Source organism: Parasteatoda tepidariorum, chromosome 4 (assembly GCF_043381705.1).
Source record: "Parasteatoda tepidariorum isolate YZ-2023 chromosome 4, CAS_Ptep_4.0, whole genome shotgun sequence".
NCBI classification, from domain to species: Eukaryota; Metazoa; Arthropoda; class Arachnida; order Araneae; family Theridiidae; genus Parasteatoda; species Parasteatoda tepidariorum.
In genome coordinates, this window is record NC_092207.1 from 47,655,811 (window position 1) to 47,674,661 (window position 18,851).

At 27.7% G+C, this 18,851-nt stretch overlaps 1 protein-coding gene across 1 annotated transcript in view; it reads left to right on the plus strand.

Annotated features, from left to right (window-relative positions):
• Window positions 1-18,851, plus strand: part of LOC107449925 (neural cell adhesion molecule 2) — a 458,476-nt gene that overhangs the window by 396,297 nt on the left and 43,328 nt on the right. Inside the window, exon 10 of the mRNA XM_016065606.3 lies at window positions 3,192-3,216. Coding sequence (XP_015921092.1) covers window positions 3,192-3,216 — 25 coding nt within the window. The remainder of the gene's footprint in view (window positions 1-3,191; window positions 3,217-18,851) is intronic.

Below are 18,851 nucleotides of genomic sequence, written 5' to 3' on the forward strand. Positions count from 1 at the left end.
TGTCAAATTATGCTAAACTTCTTTCTTTGTGCAAATTAAACTTAAGACTACATACTTTAATGCTGTATGTATAAAAAAAATTATTTTTTTAGTATTAAAATGAAGCTTAATCGAAATATTCAATCAATTATTCTAAATTTCATGACTACTGTATTCAACATATTTTCAAAACTATTGTTTACCATGTTACCAGCTGCATAAATACTTGAAACTTTGAAAAAAATATCTTTTCTTAATATAACAATCAATATCCGATGGCCCATTGACTTAAAAAAATATTCTACACATATGAAATTGACAGTGGGCGGGGGTACCCGACTCTCACCTATATCAGAATTTTTTCTCCATGTACCATGCTTGAACATTTAAAAATTCATGCTCATACTTGAAACGGTGCAAATTGTCATTATTTTGCTTTCATAATTTTATATTTTTTGCATATGGAAAAACTCGATATATTAGGTTTTGGGTGCCTTTGATTTTACAGCTAGTATTAAAATAGTATTTTGAGTTAGTATTAAAAAATGAATAAAAATATTATTTCTTGCATTAAAAAACCTGTAGAAAACATTTCTTAAAATCTTTTCAAATCTTATTTGCTTGAATTATGAAGCTTGAAGTGGTTTTTGGCAGTCAGCTTTAATTACCACTTGCTTTTAAATCCACCACACAAATATTTTTAGCAATTATTTTTCAAATTTTTTTTTTATCTAGTTTAAATATTAATTTGTGAGGATATAGATTTTATTAAAATCGTATGTAAAAAGCCATGATTAAGGTTATAACGCATAAAATCGTCCCAAACAAAGTAACTGAAATAAATGTTTTGATTTTGGAATTTTTGAAGAAAAAGTATTTTTAAACATATAAGATTTCACTGATAATTTTTAAATAAATGTAGAAAACGCGTGATAAAACGTTTCTACAAAAATCATTTTTCAGGATCTTTTTTCCTGACAGCCGCAAATTCTTCTGTCTCGCTATAAGAAGATTTTGTTGAGAGAAAAGCCCTTTTTTCCATCCGATTTTAATATTTATTTTTTTTATTCATTTTCCTCATATGTTTAGAAAAAAAAATAGTGTTCAGTAATCAATATTCGGAGCCGAAATGATGGTTCTTCTCTCAAAATTGAACGGCTATCAATTGCTTGATATTGATGGATGACACGTCTCCTGACATTATACTTCGCGAAACAAAGTTCTTTTGGGCAAATAAATATTTTTTGCTAGAAGTGGCAACAGTATTTCCTTAAGTTTTCTTCTTCCACAGTTAGAAGAAAGTAAAGAATGCAAAAAATACCAATACTTATAAGAAAATTCTTATAATTTTATTTTTTATGCACATAAAAGCATATTTTTCATGCAAATTTCTTTAAGATAGCAATTGCCAACATGTAATTAAATCGTTCTCTTAATGAAAATTTTTCTAGAAACGAATTGTTTTTTTTACTTATTTAATTCCTTAATTATAATACGTGTAATAAGCAATATAAATAAGTTTGAAAATTTACAATTTTTAATTTCAAAACAAGTATGAAGATGATTTCTACTATCGTACATGGAATTAATAAATTTTACGATGTTTAAGCTTATAATTCTATAAAAACTTGCAACATGCGATACACAAAACATTAATGAACATATCATTGTGCATATACTGATTTTTAAAAATTTTACTCATACTTTTTTTTTCAAATTTGTGTTATTTGTAATACTTTTTACAATGTACAAAATAACGCAGAATATACAATTATGTATATTTCAGTTGTACATATACATTTACATGCAACATACAACATATATATACAACATATACATATACATGCAACATATACATATACATACAACATATATATTTTCGCGAAATTGTGAACTTTGTATGATATGTCTGAAATTGTTTTCGTTCACGATTGATAGTGTAGTAATCACATCGATTTATGTTTCATTCTATTAATGGATAACGCTTGAAATTTTTCTCATATTTAAGAATAATCTTCTTTAATTTCACGTTGAAAAATATATAGATAACAGAGATTAGATTCATTTAAAAAATTATATAATAAAAATTTGTTAGTTCAAAAGTCATTGAATTTGTAATAAATTTCGGGAAAATTTTCGTGACTGGTTATAGACACTGTAGATAGCAAATTTCAGCTAAATAACAGTCTGACCATTGTTTGTAAATTTGAATGTTTTAACAGGTTTAAAATTTTTTGCATATGGAGAANATTTCACGTTGAAAAATATTTAGATAACAGAGATTAGATTAATTTAAAAAATTATATAATAAAAATTTGTTAGTTCAAAAGTCATTGAATTTGTAATAAATTTCGGGAAAATTTTCGTGACTGGTTATAGACACTGTAGATAGCAAATTTCAGCTAAATAACGGTCTGACCATTGTTTGTAAATTAGAATGTTATACAAGTAACAGCTTGTATAAAAGTTAGCTTTAAAAAATGTAAAAGTATATATATTCCTTTAATTAACATGATTACATTTAAATGACAAAGAATGCTTCTTTATTTGAAATTGTATACAAGATTGTAAAGTAAAGAAATGCAAGTTAAATATTAATGTGAAATACAATTTTTTTTTGAATTTAAATCCTGTATAATTAATTTTAAGTTTCAATCAAAGCAATTATTTTCTTAAAGTTTCAAACAAAAGCCTTCTGTCAAAATGCTCACTAGGCATGCTAATTTGTACGTTATACAAGTTAATGTTCAATTTTATACAAAATTAGATGCAAACAAAATAAAAGATAGATAGTTTTATGTGTTACTATGCTTCTTCAATTTTTATTGTGTCTTGGGAAATGGATTTAATGCAAGTAAAGGAAAACCTTATTTATTATAATTAATGCGATAAGAATAATGAGAAAAACTTCTTTTGGATTTTTATCTAGATTACTTATATTGCACATTTAAACAGAGCAATACAAACTGGGGAATAATGATTCAATTGTTAAAAGAAATATAATGGAATAATTTGACTGCATATTAGTACAAATATTTTTCATGTCATTGTAATTCTACCAAAAATTTAAAGTTCTGTTCTAAATTAAATTTCACGTTAATTGATTAATTTTTCTTATTATGAAAGGATGTTTCAATAAAAAAATCTAAAATTTTTAGCTTGAATGTAATTTCTTCTCTTTAGTAATTTTTCTCTCGTTTCCTTATTTCTAGGGTCTAATCAATCTGAAGACAAAAAGTAAGTGTTTTTTCTCTCTTATACATATATTCTTGCATGATATTTCAAATATATTTGAGTGTCCCAGTTAAAGTGATATCATACCAAGCAAAAATAAAATATAACGGACATTTTTAAATTTAATATGATTTCTTATATGATTTCTACACATTATTATAGAATATTATTATATACATTATTATAATGTATCCATAATTCACCAGTATAAGAAATTACAACCAAGAAAATACATTTAAGGCATTTCTAATTCCTCACTTTTATTTTAACTGTACAAGTAATTTTATGCTACCCAAACTAAGTTCTGCTTTGTTTCTAATTTCTAAAATAATTGATATAGCTAAGGGAACCATCTTTCCAAGCCAGTTTTTATAAGAAAATTGTTATAAGTAAAGGCATTAAACTATGATAATCTATCACAATTATCACATTAAACTATCACATCTTAGTGATAAGTAAGAGTTTTTGTTCATGCAAAAAATTCTTAAAATATACAAAAATCTATAAGTAAACATTTGAAGCTGTAACAAGCTAAGTATCATAAGGAAAAAGCTTTTTAAACTGCAAGTTTCATATTTTAATAATGAAGTGCTTTACGTTTCGTTAGAAGTACAATTCTAAATTTTCCTACTCCACATTTTCAACATAATATTCTTAAAGTTTCAATAGGGCTGAATGAAAAAAAAATTAGCACTCAACTAATTGCAACACATCCTGAAATTATGTGATGTGGTAAAGAAAAACTGCTATTGGTAAATTGTTTATTTATTAAAAAACAGAAATAATCTGTTATACTTCAGTAATACAAAATATTTGCAAATGTATCTATAAAACAACTGTTTAAGCATTTTTAATGTCTTAGGTGTAAAGAACTAGTATCTTATTTTAATAGGAATCAAGTAAAAATTTTATATAAATTACGCAGAAGGGTTTATGTGTGTACTTATGTACGCACCGTTTACAAATACGCAATTCTTTACTGGCTCTCACCAAATTTAGTGCACATCGAAAACCTGACGATCATAACTTTAAAACTCTCTCCGATCACCAGTTCACAATCCCAAAAATGAGGATTTGATCAATATTTCATTATATGAGTGATAGTTGCTATCTTGTAGCTCTAATAAACCAAACATAAGTTTTTTTTGTGAATTATTTAAGAGCCTATCAAGTTAATTTGAAATTATAGATAAAGCCATAGGCCATGAAAAAATTGGTGTAAAATTTGATTATCACATTTCAAATGATACTATGTGTTAAAAAAATCTTTCCTTTACTATGTTAAAATTCTATATCATATTATCGGTAAATCTAATAATATTAAACTACACCGGAATATTCATGAAATAATAAAAAATAAAGGTTGTGTATTAGAGGCCATGTCATGGAAGTGCAGTATGGTGATATTTAGGTACAGTCGTCAAAAAAACAAGATATCACCCTGAATAGCGGTTCTAATGATCAGATTTTCACGTACTAAACATCAATCTTAATGGTGCCTGGGGATGACTTCAAATATGTAAATTATTTAGTGTCAACTATTAATTAAGTTAAGAAACCGGACACAAAAGCGGAGTTTTTCTGAATAAACGTATATTTTTTTAACATGTTTGAATTCTTAACCTTCAATATATAAGGGACAGTCGCAATCTGGGAAATATAGTCCCCATAGTTTGGTCAGGAAAGCGATCCAAATTTTGAACCCCTTCCTGTTAATTTCACTTTTTACGTTTTTAGTCATATTTTTTAAACTACTTAAGCAATTTTTAAAAATTGCAATTTAAAAGGAATTGCTCTCACTTATAAAACTCATTTACCCGAAGATAATTTCATGCAAAAAATAATTTTGAATAATTATTCATTATTTTTTACAATTTAATTTCATCGTGGGTGAAAAAATTTTGAACTATGAGATATAAATTTTCTATACCGTATTAATCTAAGTATTTTTATAGCAAAATCTATAGTTTCCACAGTTTTAATTTGAAACAAGGCGAGAAAAATTCTTAAAAAAATAATTTGGCGACAATGAAGAAATGTTTAAAAGTTCGATTAATCTTTAAATATGGTTAACTTACGAGGAACTTGATTTACGCTCGCGTAGTGTAAAATTTCATTCATATTTTTTTTTTTTTTTTTGGTAATAACCGATTGCTAATCCTTTTTTTTTAAATTATAAAATGCGAAATTAAGAAATGTTTCTCTTTTAGTTTTCTAAAATTTATTCGTAATTTAATAAATATATATATATATATATATATACACAGTCCAGTCACATTAATGTGACCACCNAAATAAAAAAAAGGCAACATTTCCAACCAAATATTTGATACTTTCAGCTATTTATGCGTTAAAAAATAGATTCAAGTATTATAATATAATATTATATTATATTATAATATTATACATACCTGCCAACTTTTAATCCTTTCGAGGATGATTTTACCCAGGGGTAGTTTAATGGAATTTAAACTATAATTTTTGGCGGAAGCGTATACTGTATTTAATAAAAGTTTGTATGGACTATCAGGACAGCAATGCATATTAGTATATATGCTTAATTTTTTTAAAAATAGTGGTGGTCAAACAGATTATAAATTAAGTTTTTAAATGCAAGGAATACATAGAAAGTACACATTTTACTACCACTTTAAATATAGAAATAAAATTTTACGCCAAATGCGTAAAAGTTGGCAGGTATGTATTATATTATATTATAATATTGTATTGCATAAAATCATTTTATTAACGAATGTTGAGTTTCATAACAGCATGTTTATGATAGAATGTAATTACACATCAGCTTTTTTTATCTTAATTGTTAATTTGTTCTTCCAAGAATTGATACAATTAATATTCAATAATTGAATAATTGATGCAAGCATATGCATAGATTTAGAATAATATGTTTATCAATTTTTTCAATATACGTTTTATAATTATTAATAAGAATACGTAGTCAACATTTTTAGTCTTCTTAAAATTTCTCAACATCTTATATATCGTCTTAATCTTGAAATAAATTAATTACCTGTCTAAGCGTGTTTCGTAGAATCATTTTTTCAACTATTTAATAAAATTTCATTATTTCTCGAAATCTTATTCTTTACTCTACCATGTATGTTATTTTTCCATTAATATACTAATCAATAGTTTTAGTACATAATTTATGTTTTCCCTTAAAATAAAATACATTTTTAAATTATTGTTAAGTTTTTAATGGAATAAAACTTAGAATTATAGCCTCATTGAGAATTAAATCTTGTTAAGAGATTAATTCAAAATATTTTACTGATCAAAATCATTCGATGCAGAACGGCTGTCTATTTACTAAGCATTACTATTTATAAACTATTTACTGACTGTTACTACTATTTACTGACTATTTACTGACTATTTACTCACTGACTATACTATTGTATTCGAAAAATGAAGATAAATTATTGATTGACTTTTTTTTATTTTTTCTTATTTATTTGAGTCATGAAAAGTAAATGCGTATATGTGCACATCAAAAATGAATAAAAAACTTTTTAAATTAATAAAAAACTATGGACATACTATTTTATTTTGACGTTCAAAGTTATTCCTGCCCGCTAACTTCAAGAAAGTTGCTCTTTTTTCCTAAAAAGTTGAAAATATTTGCTTAAAAAGTTAATTATATTATTGCGCAAATTTAGAACAATTCAAAAATGTATTGCTATATCAGGAAAATGCTCGATATGCCTTGTTTTGTTGAACAGCTACTAAAATAAAAAACCGTAAAACGATTCCAAAACTGTGCAATTTTTAGATTCATTGATGATAAAGGATAAATTGTATAAATGACCAAAAACTTAATAATTTTACTTTAATTTAAAAAAAAAAGTATTCAGAAGAAACCATCCCTTCTTGAATTAACAACTAAATTAACAGTTATTAACTACTTTTGATAATTTATTACATTACAATTTGGGCTACCACAAAATTCTGGGTCATTTTCAAAATAATTTTTAAAAAAAAGCTATCTTGGAAATAACGTCAAACTTCGTTTAGTAAAATGAAGTAGCTGCCATAAAAAGAAGCAGGAAAAATCTATTTGTGTATTATGTAGTGCATGAAAAATGCGTTTGTTTGTTGCTCAAATATTAGAAAAATTATTTCTTAACAAAACATGTTACATTCAGCCTGTTTTCCTTTCACACGGTTTAAAAATCAATATGTATTATTAATAAGCTGTAACATTTTCTTTAGGAAAACAAAATCAATACTTGATTCTGCGAGCAAAAAAAAAAACTTTCTTTTTTTGGAAACACTTTTTTAAACACATGCGGTAATCTAACTTTTGAAATAAATTATGTTAATCAACTAAATTTTTTACTACTTTAGAAGATCAAGATAGAAAAACTCTAAAATTCAGCAACGCGAAAGTGATTTTTTTTCTTTCATTTTAAGTACATTAATCTTGGTTGTATGAAGTGTTCTTTCTAAAAAGTTTTGTTGTGTTGGAAAGTTAAACACACAAAAAATTTATTTATTTCTAACATCTCGAAAACTCTCAACTGGCGAAAGAGCTTTTTTTCCCCTCTTCATTCATAAAAACTTTAAAAACAGTTTCAACATTTAAATGCATTTCAGGTTTACAGCATCTTATAAATTAAATTGTTTTTTTTTGTCTGTAATCCTATTTTTTTTGTTTAAATAATAAGACAAATCTTTTACTTAAATTTATGCAAGACTTTATTTTTAGAGTCATGGGTAAATAAATGTCTGCTTACAAAAACTGTTGCTGATGTTACGAAAGTTATAATACATTTTTTGTGTGAATTTAATAGTTTATTTTTCAGTTTTTATTTAAAATGATTGTAAAATTAAAAAAAAAAATGGAATTATACAAAGTTTGAATCTGTAAAAAATAACATTTTGTAAAGTTTCAATTTGTAAAAATGTATTATTTATTTTAGGAGAAAAAAAGTGTTAACAAAATTTGAAAAATTATGTCCTATCCATTAAGCATATAGATAGCAAAAGGAGATACAAATTCTGGTAAAATTACCGTTCTGTATGGTAACGACACTTCTGGTAATCTTAATTCTGGAAATAAAAACCAAAATATACAGTATTTAATGCATTCATTTGGAAATTTTTCGGCTTATATGGTAACGGTTTACTAATTTTCAAAATAATAGTTTTTATTTACCCCCATTTAGTACAAATATACGAGAATAAAAAAGTGAACTTATCGAATAAAGGGTTTTTATGCATACTTTAAGGTATCATGATAAAATTACAAATTTCTTATCACATTATAAAACGATGTTTTAATGGGAATTTTACTAAAACCAAAGTGCTTTTTAAAGGCTTACTGTAAGGCAAAAAGTAGCTAAGTTTTACCATATTCTGGTATTTATGACCATACATTTTTTCTCAATGCATAAAAAAGAATCAAATTAAAGAATCAAAGTCTACAAGTAAATAGATATTTTATTCTTGTAATTCTACCTTTTTCTAACTTAAGTCATTAAAAAATTAGATTTATAATGTTTTCCTTATAATTTCTTATAAACTTTATTTATTATTATATTGAGTCTTAGTGCATAGGTTTAAATGACTTGTATTGAGAACATAGATTACGAAAAAAACTTAGCACTTCGAAATAAAATTGGACAGGAAAAGTAGCCTTTTCAAACATGAAATATTTTTTTTTGAATTGAAGTAGTATTACATTATATGTTTAGTTCATTATTTTAATTTAGTTTTGAGAATTATTTTATTAACAAAGTGGGGCATTTCTCAATAGCTTACTGTTCTATAAATATAACCGTAAGATATTTTCCTTTGATATTTTTTGTACTCTATTTGCGTAGGAGTAAGAACAAAGCGATACTTTGAATTCATAGAAAACTTAATGTTTAATTTTTCTCAAACAAGTACCAAAAATATTTTTTTTTTGTATATACAAGGCTTTCACAATTTTTATCAATTCAAGTGTCACCTTTCTTTATTTATTTAATAGCACAATACCCAGAAGCTTTTACGCAGCTCTTAACATGTGTGTGAAATTTAGGAAGCAAAATATTACGTTACATTTTTTTAAAAAAAAAGAGCAAAGCAGTGAGGGATAAGAATAAGAAAAGAAAAATTAAAAGAAATAAAGAACAATGTCAAGGTCATGGAACACGTGTAGAAAAAAAAATACCTGACTCCTCCTAAAAACAAACTCCTAAACTAACTACAACTAACTCCTAAACTAAACTAACTAACAAACTCCTAAAGAAAGCAAACTCCTGATTTTTGAATCTCTTAAAAGACTCTTACAGATAAATACAAATCTAGATTGATTATAAGCAGTAAATGCTTGTTAAACTCAATGAGAGCCCTCTGGAGAAGTTCAATTACTGATACTGCAACATAAGATGAGTTGAAGGAACATTCATAACAATAATTCCCATTCTTTGTTATCAAATACTTATTTTGCAAAGCACTTCTCTATCAAATATGAAATGGCTCAAAGAACCCCATGGATCCTATATGTAGAAGAAAAATCTAGAAAGATAAAAACCCAAGTTGAAAGAGAGTAATAAAACCGCTCTTTTATAAGTGACATACGTCAGGAAATTGGACTGGGCCTAAATGGTTTACGAGAGGCGACAGCTTGCTATAAATTGTCTTTCATACCAAACATCAGCCCTCCAAAGAAAAGAAAAAGAAAGGAGTGTAAAGAAAAATCGAAATGTTCTTTCTTCTTATTCTTTTTTTTTCTTCTCCAGAAGGTAGAAAAGAATTCCATGATTGAGATACCTGATGGTCGTAATTGCGACTCCTCTTAAATCTAAACTGTGGCTTTGACATTTGAAAATGAATGGAAGACAGTAAACGCGCCAAGAGGATAACTCCGCCTTTTTTTTCAAGGTTAAGAGGAGTAAGTTGGGCAGCTGTTAAAAGTAATATCGCTATTAGATTCACCTTTTTTATTTCTTAATTTATCGCCAATTGCTAAGAAAACCCAATGTTTTTTTTTAGGTTTTGGTGTAATAACGCTATAGGCTGCCATTTTATGAATTTTTAACATTGTCTAAAAAAAAGTTTACATTATAAATTGTTTCTGCTAAGAGAAGGATAATAGCTTTCGAATTCATTGATTTGAGAGAGTTTCATTTAGCGAGATTATTTTTTAAGGTTATTACCGACGCCATTTTTACGTCGTTAACTCGTATATAATGAAACAGTACTTGTAAAAAAGTGATTTGCTATTTTTGTATTCATTTTTAATCTTTTTTTTAATTGCTTTACAATCTAATTAAATATCGCAAACGGAAAAAAAGATATAGAATTTTAATAATCAAGCTTTTAATTTGACTATCAAGCTTTTAATTTAAATAAAGAACATTAGATTCCATTTATTTAATTATTAATAATTGCAGAAACTTACTTATAGTTCTAATAAATAATTTAACATGTAAATTAGTTTAAAATAATTTATATAAAAGTAATTTATGCACTTTTAAAATATTTTTTTTTATTTTTTGTAACCTATTAAGAGCATCATTTATACATGTTATAAAATACACGAGAACTTTAATTTTTCAAACTGTGCCAGTACATATAAACATAATTAGGGTATATTAAAATAATCGTAACTCATAAAAAAATTAGTAATTGTTTAATCGAAATAATAAATCTTAGTTGGTTAAAATTTTTTATCCAGTTCATTTAATCCAGTTCAAGGTGTTTTCCGTAAACGTGGTTTGTTCTGGCAACCTTTCAACTGATTGTATCATATAATCCTCAGCTTTTAGTCTTGTAGAATTGCGTCGCAAAATGCACTAGAACTGACACTCAAAAGAGCCAAGTAAACACAAAATAGACAGTGAACGCGTGGTGAACTGTAAACGAGCCTAGTAAACACAGAATGGAAAGCAAGCGAGTGAGAAACTATAAACATGACAAGTAAATACAAAATAAACAGCGAACGTGCCGTAGACTGTAAACACATCGAGTAAACATGAAATAAACAAAAAGTTCGTGATCGACTTAAAACGAGGCGGGTATACACGAAATAGGTAACAAGCGCGTGAAATACTATAGTATCAATAATACTACTATAGTATCGGATATACTACTATAGTATCGGTGAAGTATATTAAAGGATACTATAGTATCTCACGCGCTTGTCGCCAAGTAATGCCAAGTAAACAAAAAATAAACAGCCAACAAGTGGTAGACTGTAAACGCTCCGACTAAAATTGAAGTTAACAAAAAGCTCGTGATAGACTTTTAACGCTCCGGGTAAACACGAAATAGGCAGCAAAAGCGAGATAAACTGTAAATTAGCCTAATAATATCCATAACTCTTTTTAAGGTTAGGAGGAGCACGTTCGGCAGTTATCGCTATTTGATTCAATTTTATTGCATTATTTTTTCAACTTGGTGCCAATTGCTAACAGAACCATTGTTTGATAATCATAGCAGGGTAAAAGATAAAGAACTTTTGAATTGAAATATTACCTACTACAAGCGAGAAGAAGCATCTAAACGTTTGAATGGTGACAAAAATTATTCTCGCAATGTAATGATATACAACAGACATAAGTAGCAATAACCTTAGAATTAATTCATCTTCATTAAGGCACGTGAACAGGTGAGAATCTTCAGTTGCCCTGAAAGATTTGCTTCATCTAACATTTCTTAAAATTTAAGAAATTATTCTATGGTAGCAAAGGATAATTGAGAAATGTCACGACGCTACAAAACATTTATTTGATTGTAGCACAATAAAATAATAACAAATTCCGTTTCCCACACAACAGTAAGAAAAAAAGCAATTTTCATTTATGTGAAAACTGTCTTTCAGCATTCAAATTATTTTTGTGTTTTTTCTGTTTGTTTTTACTTAGAGAAAATTATAGATTTATGACAATGGAAAATTTACTTTGTTATATAAACACATCCTTCAAAGAAAAAGTAGACAGAAGCAATAAGATTAATCTAAACGCATTAGTGTGATCAGATTAAAAGAACAAACACATATGGTATAATTACGGAAAAAATATTTTCTGCGCTATTTTTATCAAATTATTGTGTAAGTAAATGTTTTTTTTTTTCAGATATAAATTTCAAAAAAAATAAAATAATAACAGAATTAAAGCCCCAAACGCATTGGTGGCGCGAATAAGTTCAGCTATCCCGTAAAATGTTTGAGGGGCTCTTAAAAAATTTCACACCAAGAGAATTATTGTATTTATGAAATATATAGGGGAAAAAACGAAAACATATAAAATTTAAATTAGTGGGTTTGATTTATTTTGCTTTCTTTATCGTTTTATGAGACAGAATTTCATCATTAACTCATTTTAACGCGATACTTAAACTTATAACTGATGAAAAGCTCTCTTAATTCATAATATGATGGTCAAATAATATTTCTTTTATTTCATAACCGGTGTTAAGCAGTTGATCCAGTTTTGATTTGCGACTATCAATGATCAACTCCGTTATTTTGTAGTTTTGAACAAAGCCCAGGAAACAAAGAAACACATGTATCAAACATTTTAACTAACTAGCAGTTTTGGAAGAATTTGTGTTTCATTGAGATGAAAACCATGAATGTCTCACACGGTTAGCTTTATGGCAAATGTATTCATTCTAAGCCATGATACATCTACCTCTTAAGATATTTTACTTCAACTCAGAGATAGAGGCGAGATGAAAGGAGACTTCATATCGACTGGCCATCCTTGAGAATCGAACCTGCGAATTCTCATTGGGAGGTGAGCTCTCTATACCTTGAGCCACCACGACTCTGACAACTCGGTTGATTGCGACACAGCTAGTCCTCCAGTTCTCTAATGATTGTCACCTCTGCTTGAACATTCAGTTTCATAACCAAGTTTTGTCGCTCAATATTATAGCTTTATTCGATGTTATAAAAATGATATTTTGGTAACAATTTCAATTAAATGCATATAATGAATATCTATAAATGTTAAATTAAATCTCGTTTCTTACTAATATCACAGTTACTTGACTGTAACGTCTCTAATCAAAAGATACTAATCTTAGATTCCGCATATCAATAAGTTTCATTTCGTACCAGGTTTGAAAATTTCATATTTCATCTAGTTCAAAGGAAATAACGATAGTCTGCATAAATACTAATTTTAACCTGCATATAACAAATGAATAAGTACTATGAAAATTTGCTAATATCGGTATAATACCCATGCATAAAGTTTTGCCTATTATAGGCCTACAATTTATACTCGATATACAAATTGTAAATTTGTAATCATTTCACGAAGTGCAAGGTCATAATTTATTATAACAACTCAGAAAACCTATTATAAAGCTACCTGAAATGCTTTTAGCTATTCAGTTCTGCTAATCATAGAGCCACAATATATCAAATATACAAATAATACTTTTATCCCCTTAATTATAGTGAGATTCGAATAATGTATAAATAATTAAGATATTGTACAGTGCGCCAAAAAAACGGACCACCCTGAATAACTTTTGACTAAATGATGGATTTTGATTGAATTCATGTTATAGGACTCAATCATAATGGTTCGAGAGGTTATCCTCTAATATGCTAATTAACTAGAGCAGACGATATTTTAAGTTACGGAATCTAACATAAAAACGTACTTTTTCTGAAGATACATACCCTTCTTTCAACTGATTTGGATTTCTGACCCCTAAGATTTAAAGGGTTGCCGCAATCTGGTAAATATGGTCCCCATAGTTTGATCAGGAGAGCAGTCTAAAGTTTTTACCATTTAATATTAATTTTGTTTTTTGCTTATTTCGCCATATCTCGAGAACTTTTTAAGCGAATCGAAAACATTTTTGCACACAATTGTAAAATTCATTCATTTAAAGATTTTGATGAGTAAGGTGCACAATTTATAACATAATTTCAAAGTATGTACTTTTATATGGCAAAATACGAAATTTGAGAAAAATCGGTTGAATAGTTACTGAGAAATTAAATTTTAAAAATACGACTTGTTTAATATTCGATTTCTCTGGAACTATTTAAACGAATCCGCTCACATATTGTATCCTGCCATGCAAAATTCCCTTCTTTATAATTATGTAAAATTGTACATCTTGCAATTCAAAGTTTTTTCGACTAATTTTAAATAAAATAATAAAAATTTACTAAAATTTATTTTTTGCATGGAATTATGTTTGGATGAAAGAATTATACAATTGTGTGCAAAAATTTTCCAATTTCGAGATAGGGTGAAATACGCAAAAAATTAAAGTAACATTATGAGTTCAAAACTTTGGATCACTCTCCTGACTAAACTAGATTTCCAGATTGCGGCTACTCCCTATATTTTGGGGGTCAGAAATCTGAATCTGTTGATAAAAAAGGTTTGTTTATTCCGAGAAAGTACGTTTTTTTGTCCGCTCTCGTGACTTAAAATATCACTTGCTCTAATTATTTAGCATATTTGAGGTCACCCCCTTGAACTATTAAGATTGAGTCCTTGAACTTGAAGATCCGATAATTAGATCAAAAGTTATTCAAGAAGGTCCGTTTTTTATGCACTGTTCATACTTCTTTATAACAAATGAGTAAATATTAAAAAAAGAAATGATAAAAACTTCCTGCAAAGCTTTTAGGGAATCATAGGCCTACAATTTATACCAGGTACATAAATATTAATCTTTTAGTCACCTTTCCACGTAGCGAAATGGGAGAAGGCATAAATAAGCAATATATTAGACATAATTCCTTACAAAAGATGAGTCAATACTCGGAAAAATTCAGAAAAGCTTCCTTAGACATTCATTTCCATCGCTCGTTGTCTCATTAAAAGAGAAGTGTTATCTACTGGATGTAATGCAATAATACATTCCAATGTCTAAACGAGTGGATCGTAAAGAGGATATGAAATGTTTCACCTTCTCATTCGGATGACACCGGAAGGCATAAAACACGCACATCCATGGCTCGGGTGGCAACATAATCATTAGAATGGCCCATGAATGACTGGGCTATTCAATTGTCGTAAACATTCTAACAGATGAACCTTTCCAGGAATGCGTTTTGATGAAACATTATTTCCTTTCGGTAATATGCTAATTTGGAAATTAAAGCATAGCAAATACTATACATCATGCGTAATTCCAACTAAATTTATTCTGCATTTATGCTGTGGTTTCAGTTTGTTGAAGTTATCAATGCAATGTGTCGGAAACTAAGAGAAAAACTTTAAAGGAATATTAAAGAGGAAACAAAAATTGCATTGTTTTGTAAAAAAATAATAAAAAATAGGATATTTTTTACATTATTTGATATATTTATAAATATTTCTTGTGCTTTAGTTATTGTTATACATAATAATAAAGTATTATAAAAATGAATCGTATATAGCAACCCTCAAAAATTTTTAACCCGTTTTACTGTACTAACTAACACGAAATAAAATAAAATTAAATTAATTTAAAAGAATGGAATTTTAGCTCCAAGTCAATTTGAAACTTTAAAAATGTTAGAACTGCATTTTAGAAAAATTAAGCTCAATGTTAATGATTTAATTACATAATATAAACCGACTTAGGAAAACATTTCTTGCAAACTGTTTAATACTACAGTCCACAGATGGCGCTTTGCGCATCCTAATTAATTATTCATTGAGCTTGAGAAAATAAATAGTGTATGTGTATCGATTCCTGTGTGTGGAGTGTTTCAATGTTTTCGATGTATATTTCAATATTCTAAGTCATCTCCGATTCCAGTAAATTGTGACAAATTCTAACTGATTTGTGAGATGTCTAAACGTTCCACCTTTAATTTTATAGTTCCAAGTCCATACAACAACCGAGTCAGGTAAAAATTTATGAAACATTCTTTTTCCCGCTATTTGCTAAATCACAAACATTGAGAAACGATTATTATGAGTTTAATTAGATTTTAAAACTTGAACTTAAGCAGAAATTTCACATCACATAATACCGGTGGTGAGCAAAATTGGTTTTAAAGTCTGAAAAAATAGCATAAAATATTCCTTTTAATAGACATATTGTTGGTTAGAGCAATGTTGTATGTTGTTGTATGTCTTTTTCTTCAATTTAACGCAAATAATATGAGTTACACTCTCCGAAAAAAAATTTTAACGATAAATTTTCATGATATTTAACTCTTTTCCGTTCAGATTTGAATTTGGGTATAAAGGTTTGTGGGGAACGCTAAAATCCTAATTAAGTCCTAGTGATTTATGTGTTATACCAATCACTTAATTAACTCAACCCGTCAATAAATGTCTTTTCTGGGTTACTTCGAGAAAATAAAGTTAAATAGCCTGTGATGATTACCAGGAAAAATACATCTTGATAGTGATATGTTGCAAGTTATTGGAAAAAAATTTCAATCTAAAACGAATTAAAAAAAAATGTCTTAAAAACTTTATAAAAGTGCAGGTTTTTCTCAAAATTTAGTTGGCTAGTCTTGGGGCTTGAATTTCAAATTACAAATTCAAGGATATAATTAAAATCCCGACTTGTGCCATATGGATCATTTGATTAATACGAATGATAATGTTAAAGTAAAATAATTATTATTTATTTTTCTGGTTTTGAAAATCATGTATTTTTAAACATGTTGTATTTTCACTATATTTTTTTTTATAAGTATTTAACGCAACGCGTCATGCCTGCATACCGCTGCTTCTTTTTACCATTTAATATCATAAATAATATCCTCTATATTTATATCTTCACAAAAAGAGTTTTTCCAATGATGAGTTGTTTGCGATAAATTCAAACGGATAGCCCAAATAGAGGCGGCATTTTTTTTCATCTAAGTTTGATTTTCCGACGCCTGATGTTTCTGCCACAGACAACAGCCACAAGATTTATTTTAACGGAAAAATTACTTTTTCTCCATTTTGTTTTTCATTTCACTGCAAAAGTAACAACAACAGCAAAAATGCGCAATATATTCTAGAGATGCTTTAAGGCAGTTTGAAAACTGTCGGATTCAAAACTCTTATCTCATCAGAAATTCTCCGACGAAGAGAAAGATTAATAGCACTGTAATTATAATTTGCGATTGGATTTATTTACAGTATACATCTTCACATCTAAGGCTCTTTTTGAATTGGAGAAGAATTACATTAGACGTCATTGCAATCAGGCATTAACTAATATCGACGTAACATATTTGTGCTGGCAATAAATAATGAAGTTGGACTGAGAGAAGTTTAAAGCGTTCCTGATAATCAATTACTCCATATTCAATTCCCAAATAGAATCAAATGTATTCAAATTCTTTGAAAGCACTTTTCAATGAATGGTTTGCATCGTAATTGGAAATAGGGGCTTCTTTTGAAATTGTGGCAATTCAGCATTTATTCATTTTAAGACTTTTCTCTGAATGCTTTAATCCTCTCCTAGGTATAGTTAAAAAAATTGGTTAATTAGTTGATTATTTTTTTATTTATGGATTTTTATTGCCATCACGTTTTTTGGAGTTAGTATTGTTTACCATGTATTTGATGTTTGATATTAAAATACTGAAATGATAAATACTTTTTTCTTATGTAATTTAAGTATTGTTTTACGTTCTATAAAAATATGTTGAAATCGTTCTATTCATTAAAATGCATTCATAAAATAAGTTTTAAAATAAAACTATGTATATACGGTATATTTCGCTGCAATCAAGTGCTTTCCTTGAGGCATCCTTAATAGGTATTAGAAGGATTGCCAAAATTCTTTTAGCTTGGCAACCTTTTTATTTTCTTTGCTTCCCACCATTTCTTAAAAAAAAACTTTAGAAATTGTCTTTTTTATGAAATTGATCGTCATTTTTATGAAATTACTTAAAATACAGCACCTGTATCGGAGCCGTAAGAGAAAAGAAAGCCACGATATAAAATCAGTTTATATAATTGTTATATAATTAATACAGTTATTATATAGATGAAATATATAGCTGTAAAAATAATAACATTTATATAAAATAAGGGTGCTCTAAGGCATATGGCTTCAATGATTTCAATAACATGCACAGATCATTAAAGGTATTTAAGATAAGAAAAATAAAAACAATATTCTCATACCTTTAACACTTCATGTTTGTATACCGATTTCTTTCGGTACAAAAATACCGTTTGTTTGGATAAAAATGTGATAAAGGGGATCTGTATATAGAAATTCTGTGTAAATCGTTCTAACGATATTCAAATTTCAACGGAATCAACAGTTTACCGAAGTTGCACCCTAATATGCCCCCCTCAAAAATTCTGCTCGTAAAGGCTAACTCTTGGATATTTATGGTAGTTTGATTTGAAACGCAAATACAAAACGAAACATACTAGCCAACCCTAAATTACCACCAATGGAAAGCAGGGGAGTAGAAATTTCCCTTATTGGCACAGGAATTTAAAAAAAAATTGAAGAGACTGAATATGTGTTGAAAGTAAAACATAGAACTCCCATAGTTCCGACGGAGTTAACATAAGTTCGAGTTCATTAATTTAAACGGAGGCCATCATTCCGATTTTCAGGCAGTAAACTTTTGAATATCGTAAATTAGACAATTACGTGTTTCAGTGTATTTATAGATCATACCACTTTCTTTTTCTAATTTCAATTCACATATATATAAATATATATATATATAAATATATATAAATATA